The sequence below is a fragment of the Chiloscyllium plagiosum genome, chromosome 34 (assembly GCF_004010195.1).
Source record: "Chiloscyllium plagiosum isolate BGI_BamShark_2017 chromosome 34, ASM401019v2, whole genome shotgun sequence".
NCBI classification, from domain to species: Eukaryota; Metazoa; Chordata; class Chondrichthyes; order Orectolobiformes; family Hemiscylliidae; genus Chiloscyllium; species Chiloscyllium plagiosum.
The window spans coordinates 8742484-8767943 of record NC_057743.1 but is presented as its reverse complement, the minus strand read 5'-3'; the positions used below and the strand labels follow the sequence as shown (position 1 = coordinate 8767943).

At 45.3% G+C, this 25460-nt stretch overlaps 1 protein-coding gene across 6 annotated transcripts in view; it reads left to right on the top strand.

The window, feature by feature from the left end:
* LOC122540197 (endothelin-converting enzyme 1-like) overlaps window positions 1–22251 on the top strand; it is a 310307-nt gene extending 288056 nt beyond the window's left edge. For all 6 annotated transcript variants that reach the window (XM_043675566.1, XM_043675567.1, XM_043675569.1 and 3 more), the window contains 5 exons: window positions 1993–2103; window positions 4242–4309; window positions 14229–14419; window positions 15896–15991; window positions 17779–22251. In XM_043675566.1, coding sequence (XP_043531501.1) covers window positions 1993–2103; window positions 4242–4309; window positions 14229–14419; window positions 15896–15991; window positions 17779–17955 — 643 coding nt within the window. In that variant the 3' untranslated portion in view covers window positions 17956–22251. The remainder of the gene's footprint in view (window positions 1–1992; window positions 2104–4241; window positions 4310–14228; window positions 14420–15895; window positions 15992–17778) is intronic.
* Window positions 22252–25460: the final 3209 nt, after the last annotated feature.

Here is a 25460-nt window from a genome sequence, read left to right as displayed (position 1 = left end):
TTGAGCTGTATAAGATTATTAAAGGATTGGACACTCTGGAGGCAGGAAGCATGTTTCCGCTGATGGGTGAGTCCCGAACCAGAGGACACAGTTTAAAAATACGGGGTAGGCCACTTAGAACAGAGTTGAGGAGAAATGTCTTCACCCACAGAGTGGTGGGTGTATGGAATGCTCTGCCCCAGAAGGCTGTGGAGGCCAAGTCTCTGGATACTTTCAAGAAAGAGATATATAGAGCTCTTAAGGATAGTGGAATCAAGGGCTATGGGGATAAGGCAGGAACAGGATACTGATTGAGGATGATCAGCCATGATTATAATGAATGGTGGTGCAAGCTCAAAGGGCAGAATGGCCTACACCTGCACCTATTGTCTATTGTCACTGGTTAGTGCTTGATGTCAGAGCAACTACACCTCATGTACAATCTGAAGTTGGGGAGGTGGGGGGAGCATGGAAGGATTGTGCAGAGCAACAAGTGCGTTCAGTTACCCTCCCCAGGGACAGTGTGTCCTCACCCCCACCCTCACCCCCACGCCATCTCCAGTTATTGTACAAGCCGCTTACAGCTAAGGGAAGGTTAGAGTTCAGACATGGCCTCCCTCATGAAAGCTAGCCTTGTGGTCACCAAAAGGGTCAATCCTCAACAGAAGTCCCAGTGTTTGCTACCTGTTCTGTACCATCAACAGTACAAGCTGCCTGTTTGGAGAGCGAGGAAAATCTGCAGGGATTTGCTGTCAGCAGGCAGTGTTCTCAGCTCAAGTCAGAGATTGTCGGTTCGTGCTGAGGGAGTACTACACTGTCAAAGGTGTTATCTTTCAGATGTGACAATAAAGGAGGACCCTGTTTCCTCTTTCAGATAGATACACAAGATCAAAGTGGGGGACAAGGGAGTTTACACACTGTACCCTGATAAAATTTTAATCCCTCAATCAGTGCCAGTGAAAAATACAGTATCACAATTCACAGGCTGCTAATGTGCACAAATTGGATGCCACATCATAATCATTAGGGCCTTTATTTCAAAATGTACTTAATTGCCTGGAAAGCACTTGGGAACATTCTGCATATGCAAAAGGTTCTACTTGAATTCAGCTACGTTGTCTTGGAGTAAATGTTACTGGCTGAATCTATACTGGACTACAGAAATCTGTATGTTGGGTTTCAGCAGGCTGACGATAGGAGTCGGGTTTAACAGGGAGGGCAAATTCTACAAGGGACTCCTTGTTCAAACTGAGCCTACAGAACCTGCTGCCTTTCATGATGTGGAGAAGCCGGTGTTGAACTGGGGTGTACAAAGTTAAAAATCACACAACACCAGGTTATAGTCCAAGAGGTTTATTAGGAAGCACTAGCTTTCGGAGTGCTGCTCCTTCAGGTGGTTGTGAGCGGTGCTCCAAAAGCTAGTGCTTCTAAATAAACCTGTTGGACTATAACCTGGTGTTGTGTGATTTTTAACGTCGCTGCCTTTTACACTGTGTTCGCTGCTCCCTCTAGTGGCTGCACAGAATTAATGCGGACAACACCCGTGACGTGTATTTAACAGTTTCAGTGTTCATCAACTTGACATCAGTCTCTCCCTCTCTTTTCTCGGGACATGGGCCGTAACCATAACCAGAAACTCACACCCAGAAAAGGCCTTTCCTTTACATTTATGCATCAATCTGCATTTCTGGTGGTGATTTTGAATTTGACTTTCCCGTGATATTACTTTAGAAGTGACTTTAACTTGCACTTATTGGGATTAGGATGCAAGAAAACTGATATCAGAAAGGAACTAACAATTTCTACAGCATGAGGGAAAGGAGCTAATTGATTGGACTAGGGTTAACATGGAGATATGTGGATAAATGGTTGTACTCCAAAATTATTGTTCTTGCATCTCAGTCCTGATGAGCAGAAGATGAGAAATTTCAGCTCCTTGTCTCCTTTTAGCAATGTTTAAGTTCTGTCTTACTGAGCAATTATTTGATATTAATCATGGTTTTTCCCCATCAGGTGGAGTATGACCCCTCCCACAGTTAATGCTTACTACTCCCCGACAAAGAATGAAATTGTATTCCCAGCTGGAATACTGCAGGCTCCATTCTACACCAGGGATTATCCGAAGTAAGTCTGAGGTGTTAGATCGAGTGGATTGTGGTGATAAGTGACTCACAGACCCACTTGATGAAGTGGAAGTGAATAGACCCATTTAAAGAGAAACTGTAAGAATGAGGGAGGAAGGGGTAGATGGCTATGTTGAGACAGTGAAGGGAAATGGATTGGAGGAGCCTTCTCATAGAGCAGAAAGCCCCAAACCACCCATCTGTGCTGCAAACCTCTTCAAACATCTGCAGTCCTTCCTGTCTCCAAGTCACTGATAAAATATGAGATGAATTCAGGTCTCCAGGAGAGAAGAGGAAGATTCAGGGATGCTCTGTTTGCCTGGCTGAAGGGCAAAAACAGGATCCTGTGTCACATGGTGTGTGGAATAAAGGTACACGGGTCCGATTTTGAGCTGGTACAGTGTGGAAGTGAAGCCCCTGAACAGAGCTGTGTGTGGTTCTGGAGAAGTCGCAACCCCAGGGCTGAGAGAATCTCATCAAAGCAGTCCTTTCTGTTTTATGGGGCTGGGTCCTACTGTGTGATTGTCAAAGGGAAGGGTTCACAACTGGGCACTGAGCTTCAACTCAAGATTAGAGTGGTGCTAGAAAAGCACAACAGGTCAGGCAGCATCCGAGGAGCAGGAAAATCGATGTTTAAGGCAAAGGCCCTTCATCAGGAATGCTGCTCGGATTCTGCCTGACGTTTTCCAGCACGACTCTAATATTGGCTGTAATCTGCAGCAGCTGCAGTATGCACTTTCACCTAACTGAGCTTCAAATGACTGGTAAACTTGTTTTTCCTAAAGTCTCACGATAAATGGCGGTTTCTGATCAAGAAGTCACTTTAAGTGAGTGTGCTGACTAAAAGTGATGGCATTGAAGATGGGCCAGTTCATAAACCACTCATTAGGTGGGTCCATCAAACCTGGAGCTTCAACATATGATGTGGTAATCGGTGCAATTAGACCAGCACTTGCTATTAATGTGGAGTATTTGTGTGGAACTAATTAAAACAAAGTCACAGGAAATAAAGCAGCTGACTGCTTTTAAAAGGCTGAGGGGACTGCAAGGTCAATTCTCAAGAGGATAGAAAGTACAGGGGCTCAGATTTTAAAGAACACAACTTCCCCTGGACATCAATCTTTATTAAGGTTTCATTCCCAAGTTGGGAAGGTGTCCTGGGACCTGACCACAGACTTTGTGAAAAAAGCACATGGGATTTCAGCCAAAACACATTGAAGTCAGGGGCAGGACTTAGAGGCTTCAGTCTCTGTTACAAGGCTTCTCAGGACAGGTTGCATATTCTCCAACCCAATATTACATAGTGAAGGAGGGATTGCTGGTCACCACTGGGTCCCTTTATGCTGGTCTCCCCATGTCTGATGACAGATCGCAGACCAGTTCAGTAATGTCCTTTAGTCATGTCCCACCACCCCCCACCCCCACCTCCAGTGCTGGCTGGAAAGTAGCTATGCAACTTAATCCCACCTGCATGGTCTACTGCCCTATAGATTACAGCGTTTGGAGTGTACTCCTGCATCTGCACAAATCACAAACCCATCTATCCTACTAAAGGAGAAAGTTGAACTTGTGTAGTCTATTTTAACAACAACCCCTTAGTTATTTGACTTTGAACATTGGTGATGCCCATTAAGTTTGTAAAATGCACTCCTTGCGTTGATGACTTTATTCCATTCAGAAACCTATCTTTGTTCAACAAAATGTTTGAACTGATTCCTTCCACTCACAAGAACATCGGGTGAATCCTGGAGCAGGAGCCACGCTGGCCCAGGTGTGATGAATTTGATATCGCTGGGCACATCAACCTGCTTGGCACGACTTCCATCTTGGTGTTAATTGAAATTGTTTAGACCTCTTGTATAATTTAGTGCTCTCGGGGACTGCTCGAAAAACCCATCTTTCTTGCTGTTCTTTTTGTGAACATAAGGATAAAGCTGTGACTTTAATTATTGAGATTATGGATGAACTCTATAGGGATAAATATCTGAGCTCCCACTCTGTTGACCCTTGGGTGTTTTTTGATCGCCAGAAAACGTGCTTCCATGGGGGCATTTACAAACTGGCCATAAGCTGGGGGGGGTGTCAGTGACCCTGAGCAATGATTGCACCATCTAATGAGACTTATTTCTCTATTATTAGGGCTCTAAATTTTGGAGGAATTGGAGTGGTTATGGGCCATGAGTTAACACATGCATTTGATGATCAAGGTATGGAAATTTTCAACTTACGTTTTACATTGTGTTGGGCTCTCTTGCAGGTTGAAGTGTTGTTGAAGGAGCTGAATCCAACTCATGTCCAACACAGAATGTCCTCAGAATGTCCTCCCCACAGATCTGGGGAGGACAAGCTGAGCTCTTAGGCACAAATAGATTCCTAGGATTCCAGCAGCTTCACAAGTTGAGCTGGTCCACAGGCTGCCCTGGTCATCCCACGAGAACAGAAGATTTGTTATGGTGGGTTAAAGGGTTGTGAAGATACGGGCAGGTCCCAGATTTGTACGCAAGTTGGAAGACAATGCAGGACAATATGATAAACTCGTTCATAAATAAAGGAATTGCTCATATGTCGGACCTTTAAAGTTCCATCCTTGTATGAGATTACGTTTGCAAATATGATGTTTGTAAATAGCGGAGCCCCCCCCCCCGTACAAGAGTTTGGTAGGGTTGGTGTGCATTATTTTGCCTGATGAGGGAATCCTGAACACAGGGCCGAACTTGCAAACTGGAGCTGAGCTGATGTCGAGAAGCAACCCACCCCACCCCACCCCACCCCACCACATAAACACGCACCACACACACCTGGCTGTCCCTTACCTTTGAAAAGGTGGTGATGAACTGCCTTCTTGAACCACTGTAGACCATGTACTGTGGGTACACCCACAGTGCCATTAAGAACAGGGTGCCGGATTTTAACCTGGTGACTGTGAGGGAACAGCAATATACTTTGAAGTTAGGATAGTGTGTGGTTCGAAGGGGAACTTGCAGGTGGAAGTGTTCTCATGTATCTGCTGCCCTTGTCCTTCAGACTGACAGAGAACATGGGTTTGGAAGGTGCAGTCTAAGGGGCTGTAATAATTGCTGCAGTGCATCTTGTAAATGGTGCCATTAAAGAGCCAAAGCAAATAAACAGAGTTCAGATACAAATCCTAAAAGATCAAAATGAATGGTTAAACAGGTTCAAGGGCTGACCAGCCAATCACCCACTCAACGCCGCCCACATCATACAGCACCTGGGGTTAAACTGATGTCATGTGACCTCACACTAACCCAGCAGCCTCTGCTGGTGAATGTCTGTCTCTGAGCATTGGCTAAGAACAGGAAGGTGTGTGTATGTGTGTGAGAGTGTGCGTGCTCACGCACGCGTGTGTGTGTGTGAGAGAGTGTGTGTGTGTGAGTGTCATAGAGAGAACTTCCATTGGATATAGCACCATTCACCACCTTCTACCCTGCCAGAGCACTTTACTGACACCTTTCTGAACTCTATAGTAATGTAGGAAATGCAGCAAATGTATGCACAGCAAGCTCCCACAAACATCAGTGCCATCATGGCCAGATCTCCTGTTTTCACAATCTTCAGAGAATTCCTACAAGTGTGGAAGCAGGCCATTTGGCCCATCAAGTTCACACCAGCCCTTCACAGAGTATTCCACCCAGATCTGCCCTGCTAACCTATCCCTGCATTTCCCATAGCTAGCCCACCTAGCCTGCACATCCCTGGACACTATGGGAAATTTAGTATTACCAATCTACCTAACCTGCATGGCTTTGGACTGTGGGAGGAAACCCACGCAGACATAGGGAGAACATACAAACTCCATACAGTTGCCCGAGGATGGAATTGATCCTGGGTCCCTGGCACTGTGAGGTCCCTGGCACTGAGCCACCATGCCACCCTTGGTCAAGGGATGACAATTGGCCAGGGTTCCATGGAGAATTCCTCTTTGAGATTGTGATGGGGGACAATGTACATCCAAAGGGCATCAAAAGACAGTATTCCCTCAGTATTACACTGGTGATGGCAATAATATTACTGGATTTGTAAACTAGCACACTGGGTGAACACTCTGAGACAAGAGTTTGTGTACCACTGCGGCAGATGATGAAACTTAAATTCAGTTTTTAAAAATCTGGAATTAATAGCAAGTCTGACGGTGACCACATATGCACAGTTAATAGTTGTAAAATCCCATCTGGTTCACTCATGTCCTTTGGGGAAGGAAACTGCAGCGCTTACCTGGTCTTACAAGTAACTCCAGACTCATAGCGATGGGATTACTCTTACCCTTGTTTCTGACTGGCATTTTCTATACTCAGTCTCTTCTGATTGGCTCAAAGTAAAATGGTCACCAATTAGTGAACAGCATCATCACGAGAAAAGTGCGACAGACAACATCCAACTGAAAGTGGGTATTTTACAGAAAAGCTGAGTATAATCTGGATATGAAAGCTGCAAGATTTCTGTCACACTTTCAAGTGTAGATTAATGCCATAATTTTTGTAAAAATGGACATTGAAAAGGAAAAGAAGACAATTTAAATAATTGGAAAATCCTTTTAATCAGGAGTCACACCTTTTAACAAGGTATTGAAGGAAATGTCTGATCGCATTTACACCTCAGTGTCTGTTTACTGTAGTTTGTTTTTAATTCCTTCACAGGATGAAGGTATTGCTGGCTAGGCCAGAATGTATTGCCCATCCCTGATTGCCCAGAGGGCAGTTAAATGTCAACCACATTGCTGTGGGTCTGGAGTCACATGTAGGCCAGACCAGGTAAGGATGACAGTTTCCTTCCCTAAATGACATTAGTGAACTAGATGGGTTTTTCCCAACAATCAACAATAGTTTTGTGGTCGTCATTAGACTACTAATTGCAGATTTTTAAAATTAAATTTAAATTCCACCATTTGCTGTGTTAGGATTTGAACTCGGTTCCCAGAACATTACCAGTGTCTTTGGACTAATAGTTTGGCAAAAATACCACTAGACGATCACCACCTCAAGATAATAACCATCTTGTAGTCTTAATCAATTAAATTAAGCATGCCCTTCACCGTTACAACAGTCAATTCAAACCCCATCATCCCTTAAATCAAGATTCAAACTCTTAAAGATCAAGAGATTTGGTTCAAATTTACCAACAGTTATTTTAATTAAGTCGAGCTTACTGCATCTGAAAGTGGTTTGCAATAAACTTTTCAAAAATCTTAACAGTTGTGCATTCTGACTCAACAAAGAGAGTCTCATTCACTAACCTTTGACCTTTGGTTTGTGGAGTTAGTGAATGAAACAGGTTTCTGGGGGGTGTTCCATTTTGAATGACAGTTCTCTTCCCAACAGCTTCTTTAAAATCAGGGCGATGGGGCAGTGATTCTGGAATACATATTTGGGACTGCACATTGAATACTCATGCGCGCAAACGCATCCGGACTCTGAGGAAGAGGCAGGGCGGCACGGTGGCTCAGTGGTTAGCACTGCTGCCTCACAGCACTAGGGACCTGGTTTCAATTCCTGCCTCGGTTGACTGCGTGGAGTTTGCACATTCTACCAGTGTCCGCGTGGGTTTCCTCCGGGTGCTCCGGTTTCCTCCCATAATCCAAAGATGTGCAAGTCAGGTGAATTGGCCATGCTAAATTACCCTTAGTGTTAGGGGAATGGGTCTGAGTGGGTTACTCTTCGGCGGGTCAGTGTGGACTTGTCAGGCTGAAGGATCTGTTTCCACACTGTAGGGAATCTAATCTAAAATAGATCCTGATGAAGCACAGTGCTTGAGTGACCAGGCTCTGACCAGCTCAGGCAGCACTAAATTTGGGGAAGGCCAGGATAGCAGTGGAACTCCAATCCTTCATAGTAGTAACCATGGCAACACAATCTGCGTGACTCCATCCAAGATGGCAGCTGAGGTTGAGAGAGCCTTGGTGGTTTATAATTTAACATTTCTGAGGTCTGACATTATACTCACAACTTTTACAACATTCACACCAAAGATTTGGGAGGAGTAACACACTCATTGAAAACTTTTGTTTATGATTTGTCAATATACCAAAGTAGGATGTGTGTGAGGATTGATGGGTAATCTTTGTAAAAAGAGCCACAATTATCTCTGCGGATGGGTGTGCACGACTTTTTCAGTCAAATCTCAAGTGACACTCAATCTCAGTAAGAAATCCCATGATCGACAGATTTGATGAGTGTCAGTTATTTTTCTTTATTCATTCATGGGATGTGTGTGTCACTGGCTAGGTCAGCAATTATTGCCCATCCCTAATTAATCCCCAGCTAAGGGTCACCGACTTTGCTGTAGCTTTGGGTCTCATGTAGGTCAGACCAGATAAGGATGACAGACTTCCTTCTGTAAAGGAGTTTAATGAACCAGATGGGATTTTACAACAATCAGCAATGGTAGGCGAGCTTTTACATTCTAAATTTAGATCAATCTGCTGAAGTCGGGTTGGAACCCATATCCCAAAACATCAGGCTAGGTTTCTAAGTTACTTGTCCAGTGGCATTACCACTATGCCACCATTCCCCCCAAAGTGATGGTGTAACATTTATAGCTTGTAAACCAAACCTGGAAACATGCAACTAGGGAAGATCAGCTAGTTCAACATAAACAGTAGCTCAGTGGTTAGCACAGCTGCCTCACATCACCAGGGAACTGGGTTCGATCCCAGCCTTGAGCGAGTATTTGCACATTTTCCTCGTGTCTGCATGGGTTTCTTCTGGGTACTCTGGTTTCCTCCTGCAGTCCAAAGATACTCAGATTAGGTGGATTGGCCTTGGGAAACTGCCTGTATTGCCCTGGGATCTGCAGGCTAGGTGGAATTAGCCCTGGGAAATGCAGGGTTACAGGGATAGGGTGGGGAGTGGGACTGGGTGGGATGCTCATCATAGGGTCAGTGTGGACTCAATGGGCTGAATGGCCTGCTTCCATTCTGTAGTAATTCTATGAAACAGTTTTACAGCTCAGTTTGCTTTACTCAGAGAATTTAACATGAGGAGATTTGATGTTTGTGTCTCAGTCGTGGTTATTTCTGAGCTGTTAAAAATGGAAGTGTATCTTCAGGATGACCTCACTTCATCAGCCTGGTCTGTTTAACCATCTCAACCCTTCTCTTAGCGAAGTTTCCAGGTGAAATCTATTGCCTGCCGTACACTAGTATGTAAGAGACTGAAGAGTAATGGAGTTGATTTAAACTTGTCAGCGCCACTGATTCAGGTCAAGCTTAAATTTCACTTACAGAAGTCTCTAAAATGATGTGAACCTGATATAATTCATTAGCATTTATGGTGTAACCATCACATGGGATTACTGTTTGCACACTGGAGAACAGAATATCCTTTTTTCTCAAATCCCCACTCCCCTCTTTGGGCAGATAAATTTTACGGTCATTAGTTTTAAGAGGCCCGTAGGCTACTTATATTCCGTATCAGGTAACCCAACGAAGTCTTTTGTGCACACAGGATTAATGTCAGTCTTGAACCTGGCTATACTCCATCAGGGTAGGTTAATTGGAAATCTCCATGGATTTGAGAATTCTGCATGTTCTGTATTCCAATCCACAAGATTTAAACTGTCCAGGCAAAGAATAATATCTCTCTCAAGTTGCTTTTCCCCAGTAGGTTCCAGACTTCCAAACCTGCTTCACCTCTCCCGATCTCTGCGTTGTGATTAGATTAGATTACTTACAGTGTGGAAACAGGCCCTTCGGCCCAACAAGTCCACACTGGCCTTCCGAAGAGCAACCCACCCAGATCCATTCCCCTACATTTACCCTACATTTACCCCTTCACCTAACACACTATGGGCAATTTAGCATGGCCAATTCACCTAACCGGCACATTTTTGGACTGTGGGAGGAAACCGGAGCACCTGGAGGAAACCCACGCAGACACGGGGAGAATGTGCAATCTCCACACGGACAGTTGCCTGAGGCGGGAATTGAACCCGGGTCTCTGGCGCTGTGAGGCAGCAGTGCTAACTGCTGTGCCACCTCCAGCCCTACAACCCTCTGTAATATCAGCACTGCTCCAATTCTGACCCCAGTGAACATCACTGATTTTTATCACTCACCATTTCACTTTCAACCGATGAGCTACCAAGGTCTGGAATTTCTTCTCTAAATCTCTCTGCCTCATCTTCCTTCTTTAGGGCAGGCTTTGACTTAGCATCTGCCATGAATTTCTTTATGAGGCTCGGTGCAAACTTTATTTTATACTACTACTTAGGAACCACCTTAGGATACCTCACGACATTGAAGGCGCTATTTAAACGCAGATTGCTAATGTAATTTCCTCATGGTAAACACTACAACAACATGGAAAGATTATGAACTGGTTTGAGTTTCCCAGTCTCTGTTGCTCTTATCAATGAACTTTTTTTTTCAAATTTGCTCATGGGATGGAGGCAGCACTGGCTGAGTTAGCATTTGTGTCACCCATCGCTAATTGCCCTTTTTAAAATGCTGCATGGTGTACAGACTGATAAAGGGGAAGTTCCAGAACTTGGACCAGTGACAGTGAAGGAACGGTGGCATAATCTCAAGTCAGGATGGTGTGTGGCTCAAGCAATGGTGGGCCTCTGTATCTATTGTCCTTTGCGGTGGGAGTGATGGACGGTTTGGAAGGTGCTGTGGGAGGAATTTTGGTGAGTTACTGCAGTGTGTGTTGTAAATGGTACATGCTTGGTGTATCGGTGGTAGAGGGAGTGAATTCTGAAGATGTTGGGGAAGGGGCTGCTTTGTCCAGGCTAATGCCATCACAAGAACAACTCTGAATGTCCAACATATAAGAGTTGAAGATTGTTGACCATTGGGATCATTTTCAGTTCAACCTCCCGGAAGGCAGACAATCACCCCTGCCTTCGATGAGAGCCAGTGGGCTGTGTCAGAAGGTGGGAACTGAAATCAGACCACCTCATTGTCAATGAGACTGGCTGCTTTCTCTGGGTCTGCAGTGCCAGTGCTGCTGAGGGCATCGTGGAGGGGTAGGTGGGGAGGACCACGCATGGAGCTGTCAACAGCCCCAGCATCCTCCAAGTGCCCCCTTGGTCCCAGCAGCTCTCTGTCACTGGAACACATTAGCATCACTATACCTGTGTTAATGATCCGAAACCCTGAATTCTCATTCCTGTCTGACCTCCCACTGTGCAGCCATCTCCCTGGGTTCACTGACATGTTAATACAACATGGGATCTCCTTTGACTCTGGGTAAAGGTGACCTGTTGGTGATGAGTTGCCCAGTTACAGGCAAGACTCCACTTGCCCCTGGGAGAGGCACCTGAAGGTGGGGGGCATACCCACCAACTGGCCTGTCACACTTATAACTAACTTCATTCATTCCACCCACCCTTACCTCCCCCCCACCTCCAATCCTCCCTCTGAGGGCTTGGTAGACTACCCCACAGTGTCTCAGATTACACTGTGTTACTCCATGGGATTGAAAATTACATCAAGCAAACTTCGAATCAAAATAAATAACATAAGTTCAAGTAAAGGTTTGGCTCACAAACCATCTGGTTGAATTTGAGCCCAAATATAACATCCATTAAATAGACTAACAAAAGTTAATTATTTAATTAAATTATTTTCTGAAATAATGGGAGTGATCCTTCTTCACCATCACACCTTATAGAGGTTTATAAAATCATGATGGGTTAATGGTAGGTGTCTTCTAATGGTGGCTGTCTTTTCCCTCAGATGGGAGATTTCAAGACTAGGGGGCACATTTTTAAGGTGAGAGGAGAGAGATTTTAAGGTGAGAGGAGAGAGGCTTTTTTTTTACACAGAGGGTGGTTTGTGTGTGGAATGAATGTTCTGAGGAGGTAGCAACATTTAAAAGTAACAATATTTATAACACACTTAGATAAGTGCATGAACAGGAAAGAGATATGGGCCAGTTTAGTTTGGGATTATGGTCAACAGAGATTGGTTGGACCGAAAGGCCTGTTTCCGTGCTCGATGACGCTCTCCTTGTGCAGAAAAATTAATGGTGTATCCTGTTCTCTCCTCATCATTTTAATTTGAGGGAATACACTCCTGAATTCTTTTGGGTTTTGGATATATTAATTCTTTTCACACCTTCTAGTATCTGTGTTATGTAACATGCTATTTTCTTTAACCAGAGAGTTGTAGATCTGACTGTTCAAATATAAATCATCAAAACTGTAGTGCAGTCTCTGTTTTAAGTCATCACATCTTGTCATAGAGTCATAGCGATGTACAGCACGGAAACAAACCCTTTGGTCCAACTTATCCATGTCGACCAGATATCGTAATCCAATCTAATCCCACCTGCCATCACCTGGCCCATATCCCTCCAAACCCTTCCTATTCATATACCCATCCAGATGCCTTTTAAATGTTGCAATTGTAACAGCCTCCACCACATCCTCTGGCAGGTCATTCCATACACGTACCATCCTCTGCATAAAAAAGTTGCCTCTTAGGTCTCTTTTATATCTTTCCCCTCTCACCCTAAACCTATGCCCTCTAGTTCTGGACTCTCCCACCCCATGGAAAAGACTTTGTCTATTTATCCTATCCATGCCCCTCATGATTCTATAAACCTCTATAAGGTCACCCCTCAGCCTCTGACGCTCCAGGGAAAACAGTCCTATCCTTTTCAACCTCTCCCTGTAGCTCAGACCCTCCAACCCTGGCAACATCCTTGGAAATCTTGTCTGAACCTTTTCAAGTTTCACAACATTCTTCCGATAGGAAGGAGATCAGAATTGCACACAATTTTCAAAAGGTGGCTTAACCAACGACCTGTACAGCCGCAACTCCTGTACTCAATATTCTGACCAATAAAGGAAAGCATACCAAACACCTTCTTCACTATTTATTCTCAAATAACAGTAAATACAAAAATCCCTGTTTGTGATGGGGATAGAGAAGCCAAAAAGCACCAGTGATGAACAGCACACGGGCATTTATGTCCCACATACAATGTGCAAAAATTCAGAAAGGATCAATGATGATTTGGTTTTTTTTTGATATGATGATAAACTGATTGGTTATTTAAGAGACATGAAGGTGGGTTTTCCTGGTGACCGGGAAACATTTATCCCTCAACCAGTGTCACCAAAACAGATCATCCAGTCCTTTCCTTTACTGCTACATGTGGGAGCTTGCTGTGCGATCCCTATGTTGCTACAATGTACACTTCATTGTAAAGGGCTTTGGGAGAGCCTCAGTTTGTGAACGGCGTTAAAGTGAAGATTCTGGTTTTCCTTCTCTCTGTCTCTCACCCTCGCCTTCTGTCAGCCTCCTCCTTTTTTCTTGCTCTGACCAATGCAGTAGAAATGGTCCAGCCATTAGCATTGGCAGCCATTGATAGGCACAGTCAGTAGGTAGTGTAAGCCACTAACAGTGACCTGCTTACATGAGGGCAATTTCTCTCGAACATACTCTGGTCACTAAGGTGTTCAGACAATAAGATGATGATATAAAGCAAGGCATTGAGAAATAGGAAGGTTCATCGATCCCTGAGCTGAGGTACATCAGAAACCAATGGAAATCCATCCGGAAATCACACATGGCTTTAAGTTCCAAGCTCCTCGGTCAAGAAAACCTGACCCCCCCCCCCCACTTCCTGAGTCAGGGGCCACATTCCCAATGTGCTGTCTCTGTATATCCCATGGCAGTGCAGTGACTGCTCCCACTCTGATCTCCCAGTCCATTCCCATTTATTCACGATAGTGTTCCAGCACATTAGCTGGCCCTGAGATACTATAACCAGGATTTATTTGCATCCCAAAGGACTTGTTGGAGAGAACCATCATGTCTCTTTTTCACCATCTCAGAATGAAACAATCCAGCCCATCTTGCTGCCATCTCGAAAGAGTAATTCAATTTGTCCCACTTGGCTACTCTTACCCCACAAAGAGCTCTGTCTCGTAACCCTATGGAACGTTGGAGCATCTGCTTTCTCGACATCACTTTCCAGACCATTGTAATGCGTTGTGCTAAAAAATCAAACTCTCCTCAACTCACTTTTGATTTTTTTTTTAATCATGTTCAGGTTTTGTCCTCTGGTTGCCGGCTCCTCTGACACAGCTCCTCCTATTTCATTTAATTCCTCGCTGAAGTAATTGTTGATGAAAGCAATTCTTTTTTTAAAAACGTAGGGAGGGAGTACGACAAAGATGGCAACCTGAGGTCATGGTGGAAGAACTCCTCAGTGGAGGCCTTCAAGCAACAGACTGAGTGCATGATAGAGCAGTATAATAACTTCACCGTCAACAGCGAGCAAGTGAATGGCAAGCAGACACTGGGGGAGAATATTGCTGACAACGGAGGTCTGAAAGCAGCCTACCATGTAAGTACCTGTTTCTGGTTGAGGTTCCTGGTGACTGTCAAAGGCATCTGTTAAACACGACGCATGATCGATTCAAAGAGCTTCTCAGACTCCACCTCTGGCTCCGTTCCTCAAACACAGGCTGAACTGCAGGAGTTGGAAGAGAGTCAGACGCTCCCACCCCTCCCCCCCCCCCCCATGTCAGTCCCTTGGCCTGATCTTCCCCAATTGGGTCCATCCTCCAACCAAAGGCAGGGACTGAGGTTGGGTGCTCCTGAAGCTGTTTGGCCAATCAGAGACCTCCCTGCTTACCAGAGACGGTGACTGCAGTGGAAGGTAAGAAAGATGATTCAACATGGAGGAGGCAGTTGGCTGACTTTTTCATATTGAAAGAGAAGGCTTACACAGTCATGGCTTGGTGGGTTTGGGACTGAAGTGCACCTCTGCACTGAGCTCTGCAGCCCCAGGCTGCTAGAAAGGCCTGTTGTGCAGCTGAGATCTCTAGCCTGTACTCCCTGGAATATTCCTGTTGGCCCTATCCAATTGGCCTTCAGTGGTCCTTAACGAGTGTGCTCAGCTAAATGCCACTTTCCAGTGAGTTGCCCTGCATCCCCCTTCTTGGGAAATGACCGAGGGGCAGGATGGGGTTGGAAGGAAGGGGTGGGGGGTGTGTGGGAGAAGAGTCTAGCTCTCTGTTTCACTTGTGGAACATCCTGGCTGAGCCTTGCGGACGGCTCCTGTTCCTCTTAAACCGAGAATAACTAACAGCAGGTGGGAAGGTGTCATTGAATCACTCTCACATGATGTTATCAGGGAATTGTCCCCAAATGTTTCAGGCCTTGGATTGATCCCTCAGGCCTCCCTCTGTTTCAGTCTATCCTGTACTAGAGGTAAACAGTACAGAAGAGGCTTTTCGGCCATCAAAGGCAGCGAGCCACTACACGCAAACATTGCATTTCTTGGGGACGTGAGTGTCTGGTCTAATGTTAAGCTAATGAGTGACTCAGAGAGGTATGCTTTCAGTAACATACCATGCTTCAAGTGATCCAAGTTATGGTGGAATATGAGATGTTTATACCCTTAGGTCACGTGCTGAGATTCAGTTCTGCTGCTGCAAATGTGCAAAGCAGGGCAGAACACTGCTGAACCTGAACCTGCCTGAGACCACTTCCCAGTATTGTAATGAGCTGCTGTCCTTCAGTCTCTGAGTCAGGGGTTGTAGTTGTCGTAAAGTGAGCACCTACCTCGGCTGAGTGCAGCACTGAGAGAGTCCCACACTGCATTAGTTCAGACATGCCATTAAACTGAGGCCGTGTCCTTCCTCCTCAAGTCTATAATACTGTTCAATAGCTCTATGGGTGCTACGCAAATGCAAGTTTGTCCTTTATTCCCAGTAAATGATTCAAAACAACTTGACTTTGTTCGTAAACCAGAGATGATGCCATAAGGATTGTTTACATTAATCTATTGACGTTAATAAACAAATCTGCTCCTCAGGCCTATGAGAACTGGGTGAAGAAGAACGGTGAAGAACTGACTCTGCCCACGCTGGGCCTCAGCAACAGGCAGCTCTTCTTCCTTGGATTTGCTCAGGTGAGGCGAAATGGTATTTAACCGCACAGAAGTCTCACATTGCTGCGGCACTTTGTTAGTGGATGTCAGGATTTCTGATCCAATCCCGACCTCGCCCGGCCATTCCCCTCAGAATTCTGGTTGTACGAATGATCATACTCTTGATGTCCTTCTGGGTCTGAGGCAGTCAGTACCTGAAATTTCCCACTTTTACCACTGGAATGGTATTGACCAATAACTTGGAAATCTGCCGGTCAAGGGGCAAGTCAAACCCACCAGCTGGCTTCTCCATTACCCATGTCCAGATGATTACAAGGGTTCAAAGGAGATGCCAAGCAATGTACCCATCCTGAGGCCTACTGACAGCCTTGAGGAGCCAGTGAATTGGGGGCATCATCCCACCGCCATCACTACTTTACACGCATGGTAAGGCTGAAATTGTGCAGTGAGCCCAACTCCTTCAGCTGCCCAGTCAGACTTGCTTCTTGGAGTCCCCGGTCCCATTGGCTCCCTTTCTCTGCCACTGCCAATAGCATTCCTATCCGAACGTAACCCTTCCTCTGGACTCTTGCCCAATACATCAGTGCAAAAGGTAAGGCTGAAGCATTCGCAGCAATCTTCAGCCAGAAGTGCCGAGTGGATAATCCATCTCGGACTCCCCAGCATCGCAGACACCAGTCTTCAGCTAATTCTATTCACTCCATGTGATATCAAGAAAGAGTTGGAGGCTCTGGATGCTGCAAATGCTTATGGTTCTGACACCAATCCGGCAATAGTTTCAAACACTTGCCCTCCCAAACTTACCACCCCCCCCCCCCACCCCAGCCAAGCTTTTCCAGTACAGCTATGACACTGGCATCTGCCCAACAATGTGGAAAACTGCCCTGGTATGACCTTACATATGACTTCTAACTAGCTTTCTAAGAGCGGCATGGTGGCTCAGTGGTTAGCACTGTTGCCTCACAGCACCAGAGTCCCAGGTTTGATTCCAGTCTTAGGCAACTATCTGTGTGGAGTTTGCACATTCTCCCCGTGTCTGCATGGATTTCCTCCGGGTGCTCCGGTTTCCTCCCACAGTCCAAAGATGTGCAGGTCAGGTGAATTGGCCGTGCTAAATTGCCCATAGTGTTTGGTGCATTACTCAGAGGGGAATGGGTCTGGGTGGTTTACTCTTTGGAGGGTCGGTATGGGCTTGTTGGGCCGAAGGGCCTGTTTCCACAATGTAGGGAATCTAATCTGGCCTCTGAAATGGCCCAGCAAACCAATCAGTTCAAGGGCCACTGTGGATTTTTTTTGAGTATGTTTAATGGGATGTGGGCATTGTTGGCCAGGACAGTATTTGATACTCATCCCTTATGACCTTGAGGGCATTTCACAGTAGACCACGTCACTGTGCGTCTGGAGTCACGTGTAGGACAGACTGATTTCCCAGCCTAAAGAACATTAGTGAGCCAGATGGGCTCTTACAATCGACAGTGGTCACCACTGGGTTTGCTTTTTAACGCCAGATTTTTATTGAAGTCAAGTTTCACATTTGCCATGGTGGAATTTGAGCTCATGGCTCTCGAACATCAGCCTGGGTTTCTGGATTACCTACCCTGTCACAATGCCTCACACCAGTGCCTACAAGCACTTGTTTTGCTCATGTCCCACATAAGAATTCTTTAATGTTTTCCTCATCAGTTTAATTCAACTAGCACCCATTGTGAACTCAGTAACTCCCCAAGCGCCGCATAGCTGATGAAGTATTTTAGAAATGCAATCGGTGTTATGAAGTGAGTAGTATGGTTAGTTTCTGCTCCGTTCAGGTCTGGTGCTCGGTGCGGACCCCGGAAAGTGCCCACGAGGGGCTTGTCACGGATCCCCACAGCCCCTCGATGTACAGGGTGATTGGAACTGTGGCCAACTCGGTGGAATTTGCCAAACACTTCAACTGCCCCCTGGGCAGCCCGATGAACCCTGTGAGAAAGTGTGAGGTGTGGTGAGTGTGGAGAATGGGACGCCTGAAATTCCTGCAGCAACAAAGCGGGGAGAGACATTGTGAGGGGATGGGCGAGTCCTCAATCAGGACGTTACCCTGCCTCCCAGCGGAGGGAGGTTTATTTTATTGAAAAGCCTGCAAATTGCACAGTGTGAATCTTTTACTCGGTTTCCCAAACAGTGGATGCTACTGGAACCTGTGAGACCCCGCAAGTGACCAAGTATCCAGGTGATATTGGACAGTGTTGTTCAAAGAGAGAAGGACAATCATCACCAGAAAAAAAACCCACAATTGCTGATTTGCTGCAGGACATCACACACTTTAACTAACTATTTCTATTCAGTAAAATGAATACTTAACATTGAAAAAGAATGTGACTGAGGGATTCCCTTGGGGGTTTGCGATGGATCTCTGTGTCTCTGAGGGGATCCCTGATTGCACTGGCAAATGGGTCTCTTCTGCCAAAGTTGGAACATTCCCAGGATATTCCCGGTGTCGGTTTTTGATATTGCTTATCATTTGTAGTCTTATGTGGAGTGTACCTGCCTCAGACTAAGTACACTGAAATGTAATTTAATCTGAGAGAGAAATTCTGAATGTTATCTGCCTCATTTGCCCATTCTCAGTGTTTCCTACCCATTACTTTGACACAGTCATTCTCTTGTGCACTTTGCCCCTTCACCTGGCCGGAGATTGGGGGGAGACAGACAAGTGCTCAAACCCTTCACTAACTGCCGAATCTGCCTTGCCCCCTCATATACTGACACTAAAGTGAACTCCTGCAGGAGGCTGAGGATATCCTGGAGAAAGATTGTTTCTTGCTTTTATTTAAGCCCTTGCTTTTCAATTAGCTCCATTGGCATGTTGGTGGGTTCATTTGCAAGCTGGGGTGTTCCTGGCCTATCTCTGATCATCTTACCAGAGCCATGCCCTGAGTACTCAAGGTCAGCTTCTTACCACCATGATGTTAATGAGTTACATTGGGAATGTGATAGTAGTATAATCTAACAGAGATCACTGCACCTTCAGGAGGGACCTGGCCCACTGTTAGGGACAGATAGACAACATCCGCATGCTTAAAACCTACTTTAATGTGAACCGTGAGTGCTCTTTGAGGGAGTATAATGGGTGAACAGAAAGATCCCAGATACCTGTCTTGCTCCACGCTTAGATAGACTGATACTGGAATGAGTGGGTTTACCCATGAAGAAAAGTTGGACCAGCTGGAATTTGTTTCTGCTGGAGTTCAAAAGAGTGAGGAGTGACTTGATTGAAGTGCATAAGATCCTGAACGTTTGTGACAGGGTGTTTCCTGATGAAGGTCAGTCCAGTCCATGTACAACGTATCAATCGCCGTCATTTCCGCCACCTCCAAACGGACCCCACCACCAGGGATATATTTCCCTCCCCTCCCCTATCAGCGTTCCGACCTCCCTCTCCCAGAATTATGGGGCACGGATATCACATTCAGAGTCAGTGTTGTAGATCAGAGATGAGAGTTTTTTTCTTTTAGAGGGTTGAAAGACTTTGGAACTGTTCTGCCTCAGAGGGTGGTGGAGGGGGGTGATGTTGAATGTTTTTTAAGGTGAACATAGATAGAGTCTTGCTAGACAGGGAATCGAGGATTTGGGGATAGATGGAAAAGTAGAATTTGAAGCACACGGAGATCAGCTGTGAATGGCAGAGCAGGCTTGCGGGGCTGAATGGCCTATTCCTCTGCATATATTCATGTGAAGATGATTGTGGTCAAAGTGGAAATGAGGTGGAGAGGATCAAATGGTCTAAGTCTAGTTATGAAGGTGACTGCTCCTTATAGCTGCAGTGAACAGTGAAGTATGTTTCAGACAGAATAGGATTGCGTCGGTAGTGCTGTTCACTGCAACAGGACAGGATGAATTAACTCACCAACACCTACAAATAAATCCATGCAGGTGATGGTGTTCCTGTGCACTTTCTGCTGTTGTCTTTCTGGGTGGTAGAGGTCATGTTGGACGGCGTGGTTGAAGGGGTTTGGTGAGTTGAAGGGGTTTGGTGAGTTGAAGGGGATTAGTGAGTTGAGTTGAAGGGGGTTGATGAGATTCTATCATTTGAAGAATGTGTGTGATATGGGCAGCTCATGGTAGATTGGTTTCCACGGTGCACATCTATTCATTCAAGGGATGTGGGCATCCCTGGCTAGGCAGCATTAGTTATCCATCCTTAATTGCCCAGAGGGCAGTTGAGAGTCAACCACATCGCTGTGGCTCGGGAGTCACATGTTGACCAGACCAGGTAAGGATGGCAGTTTCCTTCCCTGAAGGACGCTAATGATCCAAATGGGTTTTCCCACAATTGACAATGGATTCATAGTCGTCATTACACTCTTAATTCCAGATTTTGTTCTCTTGAATTTGAGTTCCACCATCTGCAGTGGCAGGGTTTGAACCCATGTCCCCATACCACTACGTGGATCTCTGAATTAACAGTTCAGCAACAATACCACTAGGCCCTCATTACCCAGTTGGTAAGACCCAAAGTTAGGCTGGTGCTACCTCTGATTCAGAGCATTTACGTTCTGCTTTAATAAGTTACCGCACATTGCAACTGTAAATCAACTCACTTTAATTCACATCCACCTTTTGATGTAACTTGAGTTCTAAAGCTGAAGGCTTATATTTTGATGGACAATATTATGCTTTTCTTTGAATTCATTCATGGGAATGAGGGCATTGCTGGCTCAGTGATCATTTACTGCCCAGCCCTAATTGCCCAGAGAGCAGTAAAGCGCCAACTACCATTGCTGTAGGTCAGGAGTCAAATGGAGGCCAGACTGGGTAAGGACGGCTGTTTCCTTCCCTAAAGGACATTACAGAACCAGATGGGTTCTTTTTTCAGCCAATCAGCAATTGTTTCATGGTCATCATTAAACTCTTAACTCCAGCATTTTATTGAATTCAAATTCCACCATCAGCCTTGGCAGGATTTGAGCCCAGGTCCCTAGAACATTACCTGGGTCTCTGGATTAATATCACTGGGACATTACTTCCCCAATTCTGAATAACTACTTTCAAAGAAAAACAAATTTAAATGCCCCCCCTCCCAAATCCTCTTTCAGTCTGAGAGAAGCAGTAGCACTAACACCTACAACAGGATGTCAGCTTTCTGATGCTCCACCATGCTCCATCCTTACAATTACATCCCCTCTGATTTACTTCATCTTCCCAATGCTAAGGCTGCAGAAGCCTTGCTGAAAGTGGGCAAGAGGAAATGTATCATCTTGGGGTCAAGGAACACCCATGATGTGGAAGAGATTTGAAGATGTAGTGAAAATGTAATAATGTCAAAAGGATATATGTGAATTTAACTAAATACCACTGGCCTTTACCACACCATTGTAATAGATATAAAATATATGTATATGGTTGGTATCTGGGCTGAATATTATACTTACTATTTGACTCATTTTTCCATGATCCATCCTACTGTTTTGCCTCATTTTACTGTTTTTGCAAACCGTAATTTCACTTGCTAGCAGGAGGGTGTGAATGTCCTAGTGACACTGTCACTAGAATCACTCCTTGCTTCCCTTCATTTGCTAATTCTGTGGATCTAGGCATCTCTACCATTAGCACAGCGCAATGGAGCAGCAACATCACAGAAAAGAAACATTCTTCTTTTGTTTTTGATTGTTCACTTGGTGAAGCCTTTAGAAAACTGACACATTCTCCTCTGCTGGAATGGTAGCTATGTGGACTTGTCTCTGTGACAGGGGCTGGTCTCCCACTTCGACATCTACTGTGAAACTGTTGTGAAATCCTCCACCCTCAGGCTATGATTCTCTGCAAAGAATAACCAGCAAATAAAAGTGAGATGCCTTGGCTGCTGGAAATCTGAAATCAAAGCGCAGAATGTTTTAGGGGCTCAGCAGGTCTGGCAGTAAATGTGGGTCCAATATAATTCTTCAGAACTGTGATGAATAACCTCCATAAAGGTTTAAAATTTGATCTGACTTTCTTGAGATAATTTGCAATGCAGAACACCAGAGTAAAATACCAATGATTACAGATCTGTCTTGACTGCTCTCTCGAACATTACAGGTCAATCGAAAAGAGATATAAGCCCCTCTATGGACACATCAAAAACACAATGTGGACTTCAGAAGTCTGTGTTTTTAAGAGGTCTGTTTTGTTTTAAGACTTTACAAATTCATTCTGTCCCCTTTGTCATATCCATCCATGGACAATGTCTTTATGATGTTTACAGAGTGTACTGTTAACTGGTGTAAGAAAAAAATCCTGTGTAAATGCTTTTGTTGATACAATTTTTCAGTGATCCTCTTAATTCCTAACGAGTAGCTGTCAAACCAGGCATCACATTTGATTACTCGCTCATTGTGAAGTACAGGAATCATCGTTGGGTTGGTGCAGGGCTAAGCTCAATTGGCTGCTAACTCACACCAACAATGGCCATCTGAGTGAAAGACTGTATGGGGGAGTGGGAACGTTCGAACTGCAGTCCAGCATGAAGTCAGGATGAGAGACATTAACAAAGAAGGCATTGTTCATGGAATTCACAGCAGACGATCAGGCCATTCAGCCCAGCTAGTCCATGCTGGTGTTTGTTCTTCATACTTCATCCAACATATCCTTCCATCATTTCACCCTCATGTTTTCTAGCAACTTTGATATTCTGTGTGTTCTCTAGGGATTTAATTGATTTCATTTCTGTTGTGAAAGCAAATGATTGTGCTTGTTAATGAGATGTGCGTGTGTAGTTTGTAGTCTGCACTGTCAGTGATTGATTCTGGGAAGCTCAAATCAAACCGATGGAGGAGAAAATGTCATAATTCCTATGCAACACCTTTGGCCTTTTAGTTTCGGAATGAAATATGAGAAAGAAATGTTTGATTTCCGCTGGAGGATTGTGTACAATTCTAGGCATCACACTTTAAGAAAGTTGTCAAAGTCTTGCAGTGGATGTCAAGAAGATTTGCCTAACTTGGACCAAGGATGAGAGGCCGGAGAAGTTGCACCTGGTCTCAGTGCAGAGAATGTTAAGGGGAAGTGTAATTTCTCAAAATTGAACTCTTTTGAGAGAGCACTTGTGGGGAAAGCATGGTCAGAGACTCAAGGTGTTTGGCAGAAGGACCAGAGAGCGAGAGAGAAGCATGTTTCTTTGGTTTGTGAGTTAGAATGATCTGGAACATGCTGCCATAAAGGGTGGTGGAAGCAGATTCAGGAATGAATCCCAATCGGAACTGAATATTTCTTCATTTTTTGTGGGATGTGGGTGTCGCTGGCCCATCCTAATTGCCCTTGAGAAGGTGGGGGTGAGCTGCTGTGGGTTGACCCACAATGCCCTGAGGGAGGGAATTCCAGGATTTTAACCCAGCCACAGTGAAGGTATGGAGATAGTTTTTCAGGATTGTGGATGGCTTAGAGGGGAACGTGAAGGAGGTGGTGCTCCAATGTATCTGTTGCCCTTGTCTTTCTACATGGAATGATTGTGGGTTTGGAAGATGCTGTCTAAGGATCTTTGGTGATTATCTGCAGTGCATCTTGTAGATAGTACACACTGCTGCTACTGAGCGACTGGAGGGAGTGGATGATTCTGGATGTGGTGCCAATCAGGAAGGCTGCTTTGTCCTGGATGGTGTCAAACTTCTTAAGTGTTGTTGGGGCTGCACTCATCCAGGCAAGTGGGGAGTATTCCATTGCACTCATGAGTTGTGCCTTGTAGATGGTGTACAGATATTAGGGAGTCAGGAGGTGAGTTACTCGCCACAGTATTCCTAGCTTCTGATCTGCTTTTGTAGCCACTGTGTTTATGTGGTGAGTCAAGTTGAGTTTCTGGTCAATGGTAACCCCCAAGATGTTGATAGTGGGGAATTCAGTGATGGTATGTCATGGGGTAGTGGTTAGATTGTCTCTTGGTATTGGTGATGAGTCGAGAGTGTGGTGCTGGAAAAGCACAGCAGGTCAGGCAGCATCTGAGGAGCAGGAGAATCAATGTTTTAGGCATAAACCCTATCATCGGGAATGAGGCTGTGAGCTGAGGGGATGGAGAGATAAATGGGAGGGGCGTGAGGCCGGGGGCAAGGTAGCTGAGAGTGCAATAGGTGGATGTAGGTGAGGGTAAAGAGAGGAGGGTGGAGCAGATGGGTGGCTAGGAAGATGGACAAGTAGGACAGGTCATGAGGGTGGTGCCATCTTCTTCTCCGACCTATCACCATCACCTCCACCTCCATCTACCTATCGTTCTCTCAGCTTCCTTCCCTCCAGCCCCAACCTCTCTCCCATGTATCTCTCCACCCCCTCAGCTCACATATCATTCCTGATGAAGGGCTTATGCCCAAAACATCGATTCTCCTGCTCCTCGGATGCTGCCTGACCTGCTGTGCTTTTCCAGCACCACACTCCCAACTCTGATCTCCAGCATCTGCAGGCCTCACCTTCGTCTTATTGGTGATGGTCATAGACTGGCGTTTGTGTGGCATGAGTGTTACTTATCACTTGTCAGTTCGAGCTTGAATATTGTCCACATCTTGTTGCATTTGAACATGGACTGCTTCACTAACTGAGAAGTTGCAAATGGTGCTAAACATTGTGCAACCCTTAGTGACCACCCTCGGTTCTGACCTTATGATGGATGGAAGGTCATTGATGAAGCAGCTGAAGATGCTTAGGGCGAGGACACTGCCCTGAGGAACTTCTGCAGAGATGTCCTGGAGCTGAGATAACCGATCTCCAACAACCACGACCATCTTCCTGTATGCCAGGTATGACTCCAACCAGCAGAGTGTTTGCCCCCGATACAAATTGATTCCAGTTTTGCCAGGGCTCCTTGATGTCACACTCAGTCAAAAGCAGCCTTGATGTCAAGGAATGTCACTCTCGTTTCACCTCTGCAATGCAGCTCTTATGTCCATGTTTGAACAAAGGCTCTAATGCGATACATCGAAACAAATTAAAATGGCAGGGTTACAAGAAAAGAATGAAGATGAGTGGGCCTGATTTGGACAGAGGCCAGCACCAGCACAATGCGCTGATGACTATCACTCTGTAGGGTTCTATGGCCAGGTCCATTAGGTGGATCCAGCATGGAATTACGGTGCTTGCAAAATTTGGTGTTTTAATTTGAGAAACTGAAGGAAATCATAACCTGGTTCAGTGCTACCGCTGACGCCTGGAAAGAAATCACAAGGTGAAACTGGGCGAGAATGTTTTCCCTTTCTGGGCCAAGGCTATTCGAAACAGAACTGCAGCAGGTTTGTGTAAACGTCAGTGCAGGTATGACCCTGGGAGTTGGATTGCTGGCCGAAGATGATCCATAATTGCAGGTAAGGAGAAACCATGGAAACTTGTGAATGACGCATATTGGCCCAACTTGACCTCAGAACAGTGCTCCAGGAAATCCATTTCCAATTGTGACTGTGTTTTCTTTCCGCAAGACCCGAGCAGTCACTGACTGAGATTTCAGATCATGGCTGACCTTTACCGCACCTCTATGTTTCCACGTTTCACCCGTATC